At 49.0% G+C, this 18,021-nt stretch overlaps 1 protein-coding gene across 1 annotated transcript in view; it reads right to left on the bottom strand.

The window, feature by feature from the left end:
- Positions 1-1,502: 1,502 nt before the first annotated feature.
- Positions 1,503-18,021, bottom strand: part of ERO1B (endoplasmic reticulum oxidoreductase 1 beta) — a 38,151-nt gene continuing 21,632 nt past the window's right edge. The window contains exons 9-16 of the mRNA XM_029047218.2: positions 17,521-17,532; positions 16,028-16,054; positions 13,474-13,566; positions 13,026-13,266; positions 10,171-10,240; positions 8,985-9,071; positions 4,281-4,414; positions 1,503-3,729 (exon numbers count right to left, since the gene is read on the bottom strand). Of these exons, the coding sequence (XP_028903051.1) occupies positions 3,669-3,729; positions 4,281-4,414; positions 8,985-9,071; positions 10,171-10,240; positions 13,026-13,266; positions 13,474-13,566; positions 16,028-16,054; positions 17,521-17,532 (725 nt within the window). The 3' untranslated portion in view covers positions 1,503-3,668. The remainder of the gene's footprint in view (positions 3,730-4,280; positions 4,415-8,984; positions 9,072-10,170; positions 10,241-13,025; positions 13,267-13,473; positions 13,567-16,027; positions 16,055-17,520; positions 17,533-18,021) is intronic.

Genomic DNA, 18,021 nt, shown 5'->3' on the forward strand with positions numbered 1-18,021 from the left:
CTAGTTCAACAAGGACAGAAGTGCAAGTGGAGTGCAGAGTACTTTTTTCGCTCTAGAAAATGACTACAGGGCTGATCTAATTGGGGGGCTACGACTTGGCATCTGGGGCATTGGTTTAGCTGATCAAAATCCTCAATCAATGAGAGATGATGCCGTGTGGGAAATTTGAATTTTGCTGATTTGAAGGCTCCTTGTTGGTAGGGGTCGCCCCAACTAACTCTGTTGTACTGTACTTTCCTACGTGTTTAGTGCAGTGTTCTGCACATAGTAAGCAGCATGGCCTAGTGGAAAGAGCTGCCCCCTCTTCCCTGCTCTGAGCCAAATTAAATAAAAATTAAACCCCCCCCCAAAACAAACTTACCTCAGGTACAGAAATATAAACTATTCTTCAGGGCTGGACTCTGAATGTGGATGTGTGCATAAGCGGTTGTGGGGCTGAGGGAGGGGTGGAAAACAGTGAAATTCCAATTGCAAAGGTGACGCAGAAGGGAATGGAAGATAATAATGATAACAACTGTGGTATTTGTTAAACGTTTGCTGTGTCCCAGGTACTGTACTAAGCGCTGGGGTGCCTACAAGCAAGTTGGGCTGGGCACAGTCCCTGTCCCTCATGAGGCTCATAGTCTTCATCTCCATTTTACAGATGATGTAACTGAGGCCCAGAGAAGTGAAGTGACTTGCCCAAGGTCGTACAGCAGAAAAGTGGGAAAGCCAGGATTAGAACCCAGGTCCTTCTGCTTCTCAAAAAGAGGACAGGAGAGGACAAGAGTCGGGGCCTAGTAGAGATAGGGGGACAATAGAGGGAAAACAGAAACAAACGTTCATACTGTCAACTCTTACCTGGGGTCTAGCACCGTGTTTTGCCCCAAACTGGCCTCCAATAAATACCGAATCAAATGAATCTCCAACAAGAGGGAACTCCTAATAAAAGAAAGCATTTATGCTACACCAAAGAAATCAATTCTGTGACAAAAACATGAGTGTCAATTCACATTTAACAGAGTCAAAAGAGGAGACGCAGTTCCAAGCCGTATTCAGAATCCAAATTGAGATCAACTGCAGAGAATAGCCGGAAATGCCCGTTCGGCGGCGGCGAACTGAGATTGCTAAATAATTGCAGTGACGGCCCAGAGCCTGGGAGCCTGCATCCGGGTGACGAACCACGGCAGAGCGCGTTTCTCAAAACCAGTCCTATTCTCGACCGCAAGGCTGAAGTGACGCTGAGGGTGGGCGATAGAAATCCTTCTTTCTCTTCCCGTAAATTATCCCTAGCAAGGTTGGGAAAAAGTTTTCACAGGGCTTCCTCTACTAATCCCACCGGGACCCGGGGGCCCCTAAAAATGACTCGACTTTGACGTCGGGCAAGATCTATTAATACCTCCCCTCTGGAGATGAAACAAGAGAGAGCCCCCACTCCCCTTCCCGGGACCCGAAACACGCAATGATCCGATAAGGGTTTTGTTGGAAAGGGGAATTCGCGTCAACGAAGGAAAGAGACGTGGTTTCCCTGCAGGTCTTTTATTACGTCATCAGCTGCTACAATCATTTGGGTCATTTTATGCCGACGAGGGAGGGGGCCGGAGGGACCCTCCGGGGACGGTTCCGAAGGCTACCGACAGCTCCGCCGATCTCGCTTGACACCCGGACAACGGCGTGGACGCTAGGACCCCCCGAAGCTCTCGGAGGCAGCGGCTTGATTTCGGAAATGCACCAAACATCGCAGCAGCCGGGACCGAGGAAGGCGTCACCAAGATGCACTTCCAAAACCGTCCCCACTCCTCCCCCTCCAATGATACATTGGGTTTCCCTCCTCTTGGAAATGAGCATTTTGGTTCAAATCAATTCAGTCTGACACATAAGGGACTCGGAACTGTCTCACCTTCTCCACGGCACTCTGGCAGACTGTTTTCTCCAAGGTTGTGGGGGGAAAAAGAAATCACAACACCGGAAATTAGGGCAATAAACAGAAAGAAGCAAAGGTTCTCACCCCTACTACATTAAATCCTCAAACGGTCAAAGTCAGGGCACTGTGAAAGCACGCACAGAAAACTCCAACAGAAAACGGAACTTAAAAAATGATGGGTGTCAAGGGCAAGCCCCAGTTGCTATCATTTCCAAACTACTGCGGACTTGAAATTGCGATTTACCAAGATCTTAATAGCGCTAACTAGACACGCACACACAAACCAGGAAAATGATTTCATTAGTCACTCTTCAAAACAACCTGGCCCAAACCCCGCAAGGAGTCGAACGAGCCCTTTTACGTTCAAACTTGTTGAACCAGATCCTTTTCACTCTCCACTCCAAGCACAGCTCAGACTCTGACAGGATGAAAAAATGGTTTAAGAGCACTTTTTCATTCGCTTTGTAAAAACCGAAGTGGCTACGAAATATAGACTTTTTGGTAGGTCCTACCAGCTATTAATCAAACGGAGGCAAACTTCCTCATTAAACACCAGCACTCGGGCTACCTCAGCTTTTTCAATCATCAAAATAGTATAGCGTCTGCCTTCCTTGGTCGGAGGTTAATCACTGAAATTCAGAAAATCATCATCTACTGCTTTACTGAATACAGTGGGCGGTCTTGAACTCACCTTGAACCACAAAGGATCCAATCACACCCCCCTGAATTCGCTGGACGTTTCAATATTCTACCTAAGAAAGCTAGATTAAGGGTTTGGGGGCAAGTGCGGCGGGGGTGGGGATTGCATAGATGGTAAAAGTCTTAAAAAAACCAAGTATTTCTTTAAAAGGCCTAGTTGCAATTAAAGAATGCAAGTTCTGCCTGTGGTTTTTTTCCTCTTGCCATAAATCTTAGGCTCGTTAAAAATGAATTGCCTGGGAAGATGTATCGTGTTGCTCCAAAGGACAACTCCGCCCGTTCTGGGAGAGAACGAAAACCATCCGTTTTAGGATTCTGGACCCGGGGTCGTGGGTAGAGGGTCGCCGGGCTGTAACCCTGGGTATCAAGCCCGAGGCGGCTTTTGGGGCGGCCAGCCGCAGAGACCCCCCTCTCCCCCGCGAAGGCTCGCCTCATCTCCGTCCATCGCTCACTCGACCTGCGGGTGGGTGTCGTGACCGGGACCTTCCACCCCGAAACGTGGCAGGGGCCGAAAGAGATGGATTCCTGATCTTCCTCAAGCTCCTGCTTGAACCACATCTGGAAGATTTCCCCTTTCATTCTGCAAACCAGGTGTACAAGTGTGAGCCGACCTTTACGGCCGGGATCCCCTTTAGAGGAACATCGGAAGGAAACGCGTGGATAAGTCGCTTCGTGAGCTGCCGGCAGACAGCAGCTACCTTACTCTTCCGGGTGATGAGCCTCGGTGCCGGGACGAGGACGGGGTTATTTCAGATTAGCAAGGAAAAGGGAGAATCTAGTGATTCGGGGCGGCGGACAGGTGGGGAAGCGCGTGGAATCGAACAGATCGGTATCGTTTACAGGTTTAAAAACTATACACTTCATTCATAAATAGCTCCTCTCATCGGGATCCGTTCCCTCTATTAAGGATCATAAATATTCAAGTTGGAACATGAATTTCTCCTGCAAGAGTTCAAAATTAGTTAAGTCCTAGAAGATTGGTGTCTCCCTGCTGAATGTCCGAACGTTCAAAGACTTCCCGGAGTCACTGTAGGGTCGTCGCTAACCGGGCGGGCGAGAGTCTTTATTACCTACTGTGTTGTAATAAAACCTTAAAATTCTGCAGTTCTCTTATGCTCGTGGAGAGTCTGGAAGACAAAACAGTGGGTTTTAGTACAGCGACCGAGAGGCACTGGCATTTCAGAGGACGTTTCCTTGTATGAAGACAATCGTCTGATTTCAAAATACCAGCACGCCCGAAATAGGAAATTGCCACTTTGGGGGTGGTTTGGGGGTGGGGGCGGGGGGGTGTTTCCTCTACAGCTTCTTCTCTAAAAAGATTATCTTCAAAGCTACGGGTCTGCGGCTGTTCTTCTTTTTAAATGACAAAGGAACCGGCACCTCTAAGGAGCAGTCCGCAAGCAATCTCTCCCCTCTAGACTGTAAGCTCGTTACGGGCAGGGAACTTGTCGGCTAATTCTGTCGGGCTGCTCTCTCCCAAGCGTTGGGTACAGTGCTCTGCACATAGTAAGTGCTCAATAAATACAATCGATTGATGGATGGAGGCAGCGGCTTAAGGACTGTTGTTCTCTTTCCTAAACGAGGCGAAGGGAACCGTTCTCCAGATAGCTTGGGTCCTCTCGTTAGATTCACTTAGGAGGGAAAAACGGAGACGAGACGCCACCGAGAGACCACTTACCTTCCAAATGCGTTTATGAGAGCGACTATTTCTTGTCGGGTGAGCTGGAAACCTTTCGACGGGCTGTTCTCTGGAAGCTTCTGAATTTCTTTTTCGGAAAACAAAATCTTTAGCGCCGTTCCCAAGCCTTGGGTCTAAAAGAAATAACACGAGTGCATTCCGATCATCCTAGTGAACACCGATCGGCATTTGACTGGACTCTTTCGGGGAGTCCAGGCAAGTGCCGGGGAATAACTGGGCCCTCGAAAATTAAGCTTTAATTTCGATCTAACCGCGCAAGCCGCACAGTAGTAACGGAGAACCCGTGGAAAGACCTAGGGCCTGGGAGTCAGAGGACCTGGGTTCTAATCCTGGCTCTGTCAACTGCTTGCTGGGTGACCTTGGGCAAGTCACCTTACTTTTCTGTGCCTCTGTTTCCTCAACTGTAAAATGGGGATTAAATACCTGTTCTCCCTCTTAATTAGACTGTGTGCCTCTTGACTGTGTCTGACCTAATTAACTTCCATCTACCCCAGAGGTAAGAAAAGTGTTTGACAAGTAGTAAGCGCTTAATAAATAACATTAAAAAATGGCCTACAACTTTTGAGCTAAATTTGAAAATAAAAAAAGGATCATTGTAAAGAGAGACCAGCCTCACGCTGGATGACAAAGAGCTTCCGAGTCTGATTCAGACAGGGTGACCGCTGAGGGCCCTCACACGTACTGGACACCAAGGTGCCCGGGATATTACGTGTGTTACTTTGCACGGAGAACGATCTGGGGACAATTGCCTGGGGCAGAGGAATCTAGATAGGGTTACCAGGCCGGGGGAGACCCCTGAACCTCTCCACTTGCTCTAAAAATCCCAATGGTTGTTTATTATACGTTTACTATGTACCAAGCGCTGTCCTAAGCACTGAGGTAGTTACAAGATAATCAGATCGGACAGAGACCCTGTCCTACGTGAGGCTCACAGTCTAAGTAGGAGGAAGATTAGGTAATGAATCCCCATTTAACAGATGAGGAGATTGAGGCACAGAGCAGTGAAGCGACTTACTCGAGGCCACACAGAAGAGTCGTGTTGCCCTCCCGACTCCCTGTGAGCACAGGTGTCATTTCTGAGCCGTGGGACTCGGCGGCAGGAAGCTGGGCACTGAAAATCAATTATTGGGCATAAAGGCATCGGGTGCGTTGTCTGTACCGGTCACGGGACTGACGGGCCAAACTCCGGACGGTCATCCCGGTATAAAAACCCCGTGTTGGTGAAACTCCCCAAATGTGGGGCCTGTGACGCCTTAGCGCTCTCTAAAACCAACATAACCCAATACGGATCTCGCTTTGCTGCCCGGGCGAGATGGAAGGCTTCCCCCGTCCACAGAGCAGTTCGGTGGCTCAAGTCCAACCTCAGCCCAGATGTGGGGGTGGGACAGCCCGGAGAGCCTCTGGGTGAGGCCAGGTGGTGGGGAGGGCTGAGGGAGAAGGGAAGGAGGGGCTGGAAGCTGGGGGAAGGGACACGCCGGTTTCTACCCAGAAGCTGGGCACTGAGGAAACCGAGCCAAGGGGAAGAGAGATTTTAACTTTCCTACTCCCATCTGTGTTGAAGGAATCTTCTCCCCTCTCTCCCCACCATCACACGCACATCCACCCACACAGACTCGCTAAGTCCCTCCCTGGAAGGGAGCGCAGGGGAATTTCCAGGCTAATCGGCATCTGAGACCTCAATTAGGCCCCTCTGACTGAAGTGTTTGTCCAATCGGCGGCAGAGGTCCCCGCTGGGCCCGCCCCCTCCCTGGGGATGATGCCAGCCACTGGATGCTCCTCACTACCGAGTCCGGTGCTCCTCCTCTGCTTGAAGGGAGCACTGCAGCGGTGCTCGGGGCCCCATGAGGCCCAGCCTCGCACACTGTCACATCCCCCCTCTCCCCAGAGCCTCTCACGGGTCGGCCCGGCTCGTCCGAACACCCCCTCTACCAGGAGCTCCGGGTGGATGGGTGGGAAGGGGGTCCTCGACTCTTGCCCCTTCTAGAAAGTGAAGTGAACAGGGCGGTTACCGGACCTGGTTGGGGGAGGATGGAGATTTCTGGTTCCCTTTTTGGAACTATTTTTATTCACATTTTCCCTCCACCCTCCATTTTTTCCCAAGAGGAGTGAACCCACCAGCCTCCCGGCTCGATGCCGTCTCCGGACCGGGGCTGGCGGAGAAAGGGACCGGGCTCCTGGCCTGGGGGAGATAAAGGGGCGGCCTTCCCGGGACGGGTCCAATATTGCGGGCGGCATTTGGGGCGAGGGTCTTCTGGATCCTTTAAAAAAGCCTTTTTAATAAGAAGGAGGTCGACAGCTCCCTGCCCCTCTTCCAATGACGGCTAAGCTTTTTTTTCCTATGGTATTTGTTAAGTGCTTACTATGTGCCAGGCACTGTATTAAGCCCTGGGAGAGATACAAGATAATCATATTAGGCACAGTCCATGTCCCACATGGGGCTCACAGTCTTAATCCCCATTTTACAGCGGAGATAACAGGCACAGAGAAGTGAGTTGGCTCAAGGTCCCACGGCTGGCAGTCAGGATTAGAACCCAGGTCATCTGACTCCCAGGCCCTTTCCACTAGGACATGCAGCATATTCACCAATGGCAGACTCGCCTCCTGCAAAAATGGGTGAGTTCGGTCAGTCAGCCGCATTTATTGAATGCTTGCTGTGTGCAGAACACTGTACTAAGCGCTTGGTAGAGGACAAAATAATAACAGAGATATTCCCTGCCCACAACGAGCTTTCAGTCTAGAGGGGAGTCTAGAGTCCTGCGCGTTTTACAGGAGAACCCTGGAGAGAGAGCTCATTATCTTTCAAGCAGCGTGGTTTAGTGGCAAGAGCCTGGGCCTGGGAGTCGGAGGTTGTGAGTTCTAATCCCACCTCCGCCACTTAACAGCTGTGTGACTCTGGGCGAGTCTTTTACCTTCTCTGGGCCTCAGTTACCTCTTCTGTAAAACGGCGATTAAGACTGTGAGCCCCAGGTGGGACAACCTGATAACCCTGTATCTACCCCAGAACTTAGAACGATGCTTGGCGCGTAGTAAGCGCTTAACAAATACCATCACCATCATCATTATCTCTGCAAAAGGATGGCTCTGCTGCTTGCTTGTTCTGTGAGTTCAGATGGGTCCATTCTACGCCTCAGTTTCCTTATCTGTAGAATGGAGATAAACTGCCCTCACTTCCTTCCTCTTAGATCATCAGTCAATCGGTGGTATTTACTGAGCAATTACTGGGGGCGAAGCACTGTGCTAAGTGCTTGGGAAAGTACAATACAACGGAGATACGATCCCTGCTCACAAGGAGAGTGGGGTGTACAAGGGAAGACAGACATTAAAAGAAATTAGAGAGAGAGGTCAGAGTGGAGAGAGGCCGAAGAATAGGTACACAAGTGCTAGAGGTGAGTATCACATTGTTTGAGGGGTATACGGCCAAGTACACAGGCCGTACAGAAGGGAGGGAGGAGAAACGAGGGCTCAGTCAGGGGAAGCCTCTTGGAGGAGATGTGATTTCAGGAGGGTTTTGAGGGTGGGGAGATTGTTGGACCATGGGATATGAAGTTAGGAGGGAACTGTAAGCTCGCTGCGGGCACGGACCGTGTCTGCAAGTTCTGTTGCACTGTATTCATTCAATAGTATTTATTGAGCGCTTACTATGTGCGGAGCACTGTACTAAGCGCTTGGAATGTACAAATCGGTAACAGATACAGTCCCTGCCCTTTGACGGGCTTACAGCTAATCGACGGGCTTACAGTCTAATGCTCTCCCAAGCGCTTAGTAAATACCATTTATGGTGAGGGAGTTGGAGGCCAGAGGGAAGATGCGGCTGACGGACCGGAGGTGAGATAGGTGAGGCTGAGATACGCTCCCCTCCTTCAAAGTCTTATCGAAGGCACGTCTTCCCAAACTAAGCCCCGCTTTTCCTCATCTCCCACTCCCTTCTACATCACCCTGACTCGCTTCCTTTGCTCCCCACTCGCCGCCCGCCCCACCCTCCCAGCCCCACAGCACTGAGGAATATACCTAATTTTATTTATTTGTATTGATGTCTGTCTCCCCCTCTCTAGACCGTGAACTTGTGGTGGGCAAGGAATGTCACTGTTTATTGTTGCATTGCACTTTCCCAAGCTCTTGATACGGTGTTCTGATCTCAGTTAGTGCTCAATAAATACGACTGAATGAATGAGACAGAGATTTGGTGTTAGAGGGGAGAGGTGTGAGCACTGGATTGGAGCAGGAGATCAGCAAGATGAGGTAGGAGGGAGAGAACTGATTAAGTGTCTCAAAGTCATTGGTACGGAGTTCCTGTTGACGTGGAAGTGGATGGACAACTATTAGGGAGATACGGACTGAAGCTTTTTGTAGAAAAATGAACTGGGTCGCGGAGAAAAGTCTGGACCGGAAAGGGGAGACGAGAGGCGGGGAGGTCAGTAAGGAGGCTGATGCAGTAGTCAAGGTGGGATAGGAGGAGTGACTGTATTAACGTGGTGGCATTTTGGATGGAAAGGAAAGTTCGGAGATTAAGAGCGCTGTGAGGGATAGGAGCTACGTTCAATCTATCTCGTATCTACCCCGGCTTGGCATCCAGTAAGTGTCGAACGAATGCCACACTGCGATCATTATTATTGAAGCCTTTGGGAGAGAGGCGAGATATTAACCGAAAAGGAGCGGCGAAGCAGAGTCCAAGATGGCACGTACCTGCAATTTTCCCCAGAGCCTGCATTTGTCACAGCCAACGCAGTCCATTATACGGGATATATTCTTGAAATGCAACCGAAACTCTTCCTGAAAGACACATTTTGTACAATTCCGATCAGCCACATTTGGCTGCCAAATAAAGAGTTTCCCAAGTTAGCATCTCAGAAAGGGGGAAAAAAAAAGAGCATTTTTTTTTAAACTCTATTTTTCTTAACTCTATTAAGTACGAGTTCATACCCTGCACCCCACCTGGGACACGGCCTGTGTCCGATCTGATTGTACTGTGTCTAGTCAGTATGGCTCAGTGGAAAGAGCACGGGTTTTGGAGTCAGAGGTCATGGGTTCGAATCCCGCCTCGGCCACTTGTCTGCTGGGTGACCCTGGGCAAGTCACTTAACTTCTCCGTGCCTCAGTTCCCTCATCTGTAAAATGGGGATTAAGACCGTGAGCCCCACGTGGGACAACCTGATTCCCCTGTGTCTACCCCAGCGCTTAGAACAGTGCTCGGCACATAGTAAGCGCTTAACAAATACCAACTTAGTCCAACACTTAGAACAGTGTTCGGGGGATGGGACGGTGTGGGGCCCGTCACCATTCGGCCCCTGCTCCCGCTGGGCTTGGAGCACAGCTTGGAGGCTCAAGTCCCCCCACTCCCCAGCCCCCTTTTGCCACTCTTAGCCCAAGCCCCACAATCCCCAGCCCCTGTAGGCCACCCCTAGCCCAAGCCCCACACTCCTCGGACCCCAGAAGCCACTCTTAGCCTGGAGACCCGGAATGATTCCCGCAGAGTCTCCCGCAAAAGTGACTTCTCTTGGAGGGCAGAGGAACTTTTGCACATCTGCAGCCTCCTGTGTATGGAGGTGAAGAGTAAAGGGTGTTTTCTGAGATTAAGCACCTCTCTTAGCTACTCTCTCCCTAGGGGTCATTTTTTATAAAAAATCCTTCCCTTGCATGTGGATGGAGCACTTGACTTTATGTCTTCCAATTGGCACTGTAAACCGGTGGCGGGCAGGGGATGGGATTTCCTTTCTCCTCTCTTGCTTTCCTAGGGCCCACACTGATGCTGAGCCCGTCAGGGAAGGGGAGGAGGGGGGCTACACTTAAGGGAGGCCGGAGGTCTCAGCCGCTTTGCGTTGGTCTACGTCGCGCGGGATTTGAAAACCTGGGGAAATGTTCCTGACTTTACCTTCAAGGACTTGGCTCCCTTTTTCTCCCCGGCGAACATGGACTTCTCATCAAAGTGCATAGGAAAGGACCTGGCAGAGAACAATTTTCTTGTATGTTAAGGGGAAAATTTCTATCTTGCTAACCAGGTGCCCCATCTTCTGCATGCCGGACTGCCACAGTCCCCTTTGCCAACATCCCCCGACCTCCACCATCCTCCTTCTGCAGTGTCCTGTTCCTGCCAGTGGCAGAGCCCAGGCCAGGCTCGCTCCTCCGACTCCGGCAGGCCTGCTCTTGCCAGCCCACCGGTACCTCTCCATCAGAAACGAGCTGAGAAGCAATAATCATCGTAATTACGGTACTGGTTATGCGCTTACTATGTGCCAAGCGCTCTTCCAAGCGCTGGGGTAGATACGAGGTGCTCGGGTTGGGCACGGTCCCGGCACGGTCCCTGTCCCACACGGGGCTCACACTCTTAGGAGAAGCAGCACGGTGTAGTGGATAGAGACAGGGCCTGGGAGTCGGAAGGTCATGGGTTCTAATCCCGGCTCTGCCACTTGTCTGCCGTGTGACCTCGGCCAAATCACCTCCCTTCTCTGGGCCTCAGTTACCTCACCTGGAAATTGAGGATTGAGACTGTGAGCCCTATGTGAGACTTTGTCCAACTTGATTTGCTTGTAACCATCCTAACCCAGTGCCTGGCATACAGTAAGAGCTTAACAAATACTATAATTGTTATCATTACTATTATTAATAATCCCCATTTGACGGATGAGGTAACTGAGGCCCAGAGAAGTGAAGTGACTTGCCCAAGGTCACACAGCAGACATGTGGCAAAGATGAGATGAGAACCCAGGTCCTCTGATTCCCAGGCTCGTGGCTCTTGCCACTAGGCCATGCTGCTTCCCTCTCCCAAGCGCTAAATACAGTGCTTTGCACACTGTAAGTGCTCACTAAATAGGATGGCTTGTGGGAAGGGACTTGGACCTCGGCGTTCTGTGATGACCCTTTTAAGCCTTCCTCTTCTACACCAGAGTGATTCATTCCTCTCCCTTTAACTCATTTTCGTAATTTTCTCTGCAGGCCCACGTGCTTGCACACATATACACACGTTCTCCTCTGTGTTGATTGTTTATCTGTCTCTCCTTCCTATTAGATTATAATCTCTCTGCGCGCTGGGGCTGCACCTCTCCTCTGAGGTGGGTTTTGATGCCTGGAACAGCGTTTTACACTCCCTGCGTGACTAAAACACACTTGTTGTTGATGAGGATGATGGTAACGGTGACCATAACAGTAGCAACTGCACGTGTTTAAAATGTCTGCAGTTATCTGAGGGGATCGATGCGTCCCATTCGATTCAGAAAGGGTAATCAAATGGGCATTTTCGCACAATATCCTGCCACTCCCCAACGTATCTGCTCAACGCTTGGGAGTTTAGCTCTCTCAAGTGCTTAGTACAGAGCTCTGCACACAGTAAGCCCTCGATTGATTGATTGAATGGAGATTAATTGGGAGCCGGGGGCAGAAACCAAAGACTCATTCGGATTTATTGAGTGCTCACTGTGTGCAGAGCACTCTACTGAGCACTTGGGAGAGGACAATAAAAGAGTTGATAGACACGTTCCCTGCCCACAGTGAGAAGGGGAGACAGACTGTAGACTAGACTGTAAGCTCGATATGGGCAGGGAATGTCACTGTTTATAGTTGCATTGTATTTTCCCAAGCATTTAGTACAGTGCTCTGCACATAGTAAGCGCTCAATAAATACGACTGAACGAATGAACATGAACAGAAATAAGTAAATGACGGATATGATAATCGTGGTATTTGTTAAGCGCTTACTATGTGACAGGGACTGTACTAAGCGCTGGGGTGGATGCAAGGAAACCGGGTTGGACACAGTCTCTCTCCCCAGTGGGACTCCCAGTCTCAATCCCCATTTTACAGATGAGGTATCTGAGGCCCAGAGAAGTGAAGTGACTGGCCCAAGGTCACACAGCAGACAAGTGGCGGAGCCGGGATTAGAACCTAGGACATTCTGACTCCTAGGCCCGGGTTCCATCCCCTATGCGATGCGGCTTCTCCGCTATGAACCCGCTGCTGTGGGGCTGAGGGAGGGATGAATAAAGGGCGCAAATCGCAGTGTAAGGGCAAGGAGACGGGGGCTTCGGTGGGAGGACCTCGCGGGGTAGTTGACACTACCGCTGGCATCTGATCCAGGGCCACTTGCCAGCTCTCGCCCCTGCCCATCGTGTCCCCACTGAGGCCCAGTTGCAACCGGCGGGTAGCCGAGCGGGGACGCGGCACACGGCGGACGCACGTGTGACCTCTGCCTTTTAGCCCGCCCGCCGTAAAAGCTCACAGCCTTGGGGGTTTGAACCCCAAAATACTTCAGTGCTCACCCCGCCCCAGCCCCACAGCATTTACGTCCACATTCGTATATCCTGCCACTTCCCCTGTCGTCTATTTTATATAACGGCTGTCTCCCCAGCTAGATCGTCAGCTCCTGTGGACAGGGATAGTGTCTACTAACTCTGTTCTATTGGACTCTCCCAAGCGCTTAGTACAGTGCTCTGCAACAGTAAGTGCTCAGTGAGCAGCCTTACCCCAGCGCTTTCTTTTGGGGAAGGGCAGGGCATGGCTCCTCCGAGAAACCCGCGAGGAGACGTAGTCTTTGCTTCGGCTGGTGAGGTGCCCTGCCTACGCGCTGACTGAGCCGCCAGTGCTGCACCCCGAGGAGGAGGAGGAAGAGGAGAACGAGGAGGGGGAGACCGTCCCTCCCCTCTGCCCTCACCTCCATCTCCCGCCCCTCAACGCTAACTTCCCGGTTATCTCGAGCCCGACTCCCCCACGAGACCGGTGGGGCTCGGTGCTCACTTGGTGTCTTGGAAGATATCCAGCAGGAGGGTTTTCGTTTGGGCGTCCTCCTCCATGTTCCCCGTGTACAGATCCACGATCGATCGCTCGAAGTAGGGGGCCACCTTGGACAGGGCGCGCAGCTCAATGAGGTACAGAAAGTAGAGGTTCTTGAGCCGCCTGGGGCCTTCCCCTTTCGTGTCCACAAAGCGCCGCGTGAACTCTCTGACGTTTGGTCCCCAGCTAGGTTTCCCCCAGGTTTCTAAAGAGAGAAAGAGACACACCCACAGAGAGGGGGAGAGACACAAAGAGAGAGGAGGAGAGACACCGAGAGAGGGGAGGAAGACACGCACGGGGAGAACGAGAGAGACATGGGATTAGATTTCAGGACCTTCGCCTTGCCTTTCCCCACAGTGGGGACACATGTGATATCATTTCCACCCCGCCCCGCTCCAACCCGTTATTTTACCTTCTAAGAGGTAATTTGCACACAGGTGCAAATTAATGCTGGCATGAAGTCCAGAGATGAGTTTATAGAAGACTCTTTTCTCGAGACACAAGCCTGTTCGGAGAGACGTTGCAAAGCGACACACGTTAACATCCTGACCAAAGGAGGTTTGGCGTCCAGGCTGCGTTTTCCAATTAAAAATGCCACGATCCATGGCGTTCACAATCTGTCTAGGTACAGCCCCCCTCCCAAGGTCAAAGGAAAACCCCGCTCAAATGGATTTCCTCTGGAAATGATTCTGTGATTACACCCGTTCTTGTCTGTGTCTCTGGGGGAGAGTGGGAGGAGGGAGACTCCAGTGAGAGGGGAATCCACGAGGCCTTCTGGATTGGGGAAGATGGAGAAATCCCCCACTCTAGACTGGAAGCTCCTTGTGGGCAGGTAACATATCTACCAACTTTGCTGTCGTGTGCTCTCCCGGTTGCTTAATACAGTGCTCTGCACACAGTAGGTGCTCAATAAAAACTATTAACTGATTGACTTTCTAAGGTATTTATTAACCGCTTACTATGTGTCAAACACTGTTCTAAGAGCTGTGCTAGGTACAAGTTAATTAGGTCAAATGCGGTCCTTGTCCTGCTTGGGGCTCACAATCTGATTGATTCGTTGATATTTAAGCTGTGACTTGGTGGAATCTTAGCAGCGGAGCTTCGGAGCAGGAGGCTGCTAAACTGATTACAGTCTTAGTGACACAACTCAGAGTCACTCTCATTGGCAAAGCTAGTAGCCAGACTGCTAATTGGAAAGAAAGGAGATGTGTGAACTTCTCTCTCGTCTTTTATTTTTTGGGGGGAAGGGGTGGCGGGGGGGGGGGGGAGAAGGATATCCAAAAAGCACAGTTCAATTCTAGCTTCACTGGTGTAAGATATTTACATTTTTGCTTAAAGCATAATTCAAACAAAATGTCTGAAAGCCAGTTGCTCAACAAAATAAGAAGTGAGAAGCGGCGTGATCTAGGGGATCGAGGCCGGGTCCTGAGAGTCAGAAGGACCTGGGTTCCAATCCCCACTCCACCACTTGCCTGCTGTGTGGCCTTAGGCAAGTCACTTCATTTCTCTGGGCCTCAGTTACCTCTTCTGTAAATTGGGGGTTAGGACTGTGAGCCCCATGTGGGACATGGACTGTGTCCAACCCCATTAGCTAGTATCTGCTCCAGGGCTTAGTCCAGTTTCTGGAACATAGTAAGCGCTTAATAAATACCATTAAGAAACAACAAAAAACTCCAAATACCATTAAAACAATTAACACATAACCTGCTCATCACAAAATGCAATAATTACAGAAATTACACTGGGTCCTGCTTAACTGCAAGACACATGGAGTTCTCCAGATAGGAGATATTCCACATAAATTGCCATAAGAAGCCAGCCAAATGACAAATAAGTCAAAAAGAGACAAGAGGAAAACGTATTTTCGGCAAGCGGTGGGAGGGGTGTGAGTGCGGGTCCATACAAACAACAGAAGCCTGTAACAGAAATGGGAACTAATAAAAATAACAATTTTTCCAGGAAGAGGAGATAGCGCTGGGCTGTGACACTGTCTCCTAGGAGGCAGGCTTCTGAAACTGGCGTCGCAAAACGGGACGTGGTTAATTATCCAGTCACTTCCCCTTCCAAAAAGTGGAAAAGTGGAATGACTGACTGCCGAGGAGTGAAAGGAAAGGAAATACTAATCTCGCCCAGGAATCCTCCACCAATTTTCATATTAAATACTCTTCAGACTGCTGGACTGACATGAGTCAAATCAATACACATAGAGCTTTTGATTCGACAGGGTCAACAGAAGGGATAATTAGTTTTTGGGTTTTTTTTTAATGCCTGTTCCTATGTCAACATTTAATTGTTTAAATTCATAACCTTTTATTACTGATACATATTTACACTGCTACTGGATTATGGATGTTAATAAATGGCGCTAACGGTTAAGTGGTTTTTTTTATTACTTGAAAAACATATTTATACTGTTTTGCATTTTGAACCCTGGGATGAATTCACGTGCTTCATGCGATCTTCTCTGGGAAAGTAGACTTCATCTAGAGCTCTTTTGCTGAACACCATGCCTTGGAACCAATTAAGTATGCTAACTGGTGGGTTTCAGAAGAAGTTTACTTAGGACCTTGCGTGTAAGGCTAAGAAGGTAACTCAGGCCATTTGATTCTGAAGCTTGTCGAATCCCAAGATAAGGCATTTTCCCCAGGTGCAATCAAAATCATCCCTCTGGCTCATGGCAACTAGAACCGTGACCCAAATTAGCCAGCACCGTTGAGATTTCTTTGGTAAACACATGCTCCATCTCATCTGGTGCTTGAAGAGACAAGTTTTAGAATTTAGATATGACGACTTGGAAAACGTCATCCTCCTGGATCGACTCGGGGAACTGGGGAGATGGCACAGGACTACTCCTCACCACCTGGGAAAAATCCCAGTTGTGACGTCCATTCCCAAATGAGCATGAAAGTGTGTACAATGGAAGGTGATAAAAACAGGAGACCCAGCGAATTAAAATCAAAATTTACCTTCTAGCCACGTGTAGAAGGATTCTCCTAAAAATACAGAGACATGTCAGTTAAAACAGTAAGTACAACTGTGCACGAATCCTATTCAAGTCTTCAGGGACTTTGGGTAAGACAGATTTACGGATGTCAGTTTTCTTCAGATGGGAATATTTTTATGAGAATTACAAAAAAAAAATAGTTTACAAAAATCTTTGCCCAGAAATGATTTAGATACATAAAAAAATGGGAACATTAAACAGGCATTTGGAATTTATGGGCAGTTTTGAAATAAACATTTAATTTTGCCTAAATATGTTGTAAATCTTTAAAACCTTTTTTTTCCTGGGCTCAAGGGAAAAACCAGATGGTTCAAATATCTATGGAAAGAAAAATTCACTTCAGTAACACAAAATTTGCATTTAAAATTATGATTGTAGCATATATTTGGAAAGAGGGCTGTCGAATTAGAATGCATTCACCAGAAATAACTTAATAGGGATATGTACATTCAATATCAATTAGCGTATTGAATGATTTCATGTTTTCTAAGAATAAAGGTTTATTCTTGTCCCAGTCAATCTCCAAATTGGAATTTTAGGGATGGGACACATGAGCTGGAGAATTCAGGAATTTATGAGTGAAGTATTTAGTACTCGAAATAACAACAAATATCCCAGGAGGAACAGACCTAATACTTGACAGACTATTCACCAAGATTTATGACAGGCTGGTATAAATCATTTCCTACCTCATCTTTCTTACCCGCCCCGCCCCACCCCCCCAGACATCCCCCTCTGAACTCAAGGGAGAGACTTGGAGGCCTTAGCTCTGGGCTACGATTTGGCAAACGTGGCTCAGGCTGGGAGCCCCAGAATCAGTCCAGGTCTCCCAGAATAGAGGGGGACCCAAGCCCTTGGAAGCCTCAGCATTGACCTGGCTCTTCCCGGGGTCCTGGGGACTGGTCTGGACCACTCCTAGAGCAGTAATGGCTCCCAGGGACTGGCCCACTCTGTCCAAGATACCTTCTCTGACTAAGCCCTCCCTTCCTCTTCTCCCACTCCCTTCAGCATCGCCCTGACTTGCTCACTTTATTCATTCCCCCTCGCCGCCGCCAGCCCCACAGCACTTATGTCCTTATCTGTCATTTATTTAATTCTATAATATCTGTCTCCCCCTCTAGACTGAAAGCTCGTTGTGGGCAGGGAAGCTCCCAAGCGCTCAGTACGGTGCTCTGCACACAGTAAGTGATCAGTAAACCCGACAGAATGAAGTCCAACAGAGCTAGGTTGCAATCCACTTGCTATGACGGACTCATGACCAAAATAACGACTGCTTTATTTTTAATGGGGGGGAAAATGGAATCAAAGGAAAAATATCCAAGGCCACTGTGAACACTCTACCAGGAGCTCTGTCCAATCTGATGATCTTGCATCTACCCCAGCGCTTAATAGAGTATCCAGCACATAATAAAGCGCTTAAATACTATTAAAACAAAACCAAAAAAACCAACTCACCATCATCCTTCCCTGAAAGAGAAAACAACATAAAAGTGATTAAGTTGGGACACTTTAAAGTTCTCCAATCTGACAGATTTCTGTTCAAGAATGAGAGCACGTCTTTAGTTAAGATGAAAATTTGGGAAGTAATCTAAGTCTCATCTAATAATCATCCCGTTACTGAAGATATCTTATCTGTGCACCAGAAGCACAGATGCATAAAATATTTACAAGGCCCTGCTTCGTAACTGAACAAATTGCTATGTGTTGTCAGGGGAAAAAAAATAATATTTCAGCGAGTTAAGACTGCTTGTCCCAACAACTGATGTCTGACTATGTAGCAACTAAGCCACAGCCAGAATTAATGCTGTACGTGTCCGCATAATTATTTGTGTATTTATTCATTCGGCTATTTCCTCCTGACACATTCACACTACTTCCTGTTATATGCTTCTTTGCCACCGCTTCCCATTATTTGTAAACCACTTTTGTCTGTCTCACTAGCTTGGGGGAGACCCC

This window comes from Ornithorhynchus anatinus, chromosome 19 (assembly GCF_004115215.2).
Source record: "Ornithorhynchus anatinus isolate Pmale09 chromosome 19, mOrnAna1.pri.v4, whole genome shotgun sequence".
Taxonomy (NCBI): Eukaryota; Metazoa; Chordata; class Mammalia; order Monotremata; family Ornithorhynchidae; genus Ornithorhynchus; species Ornithorhynchus anatinus.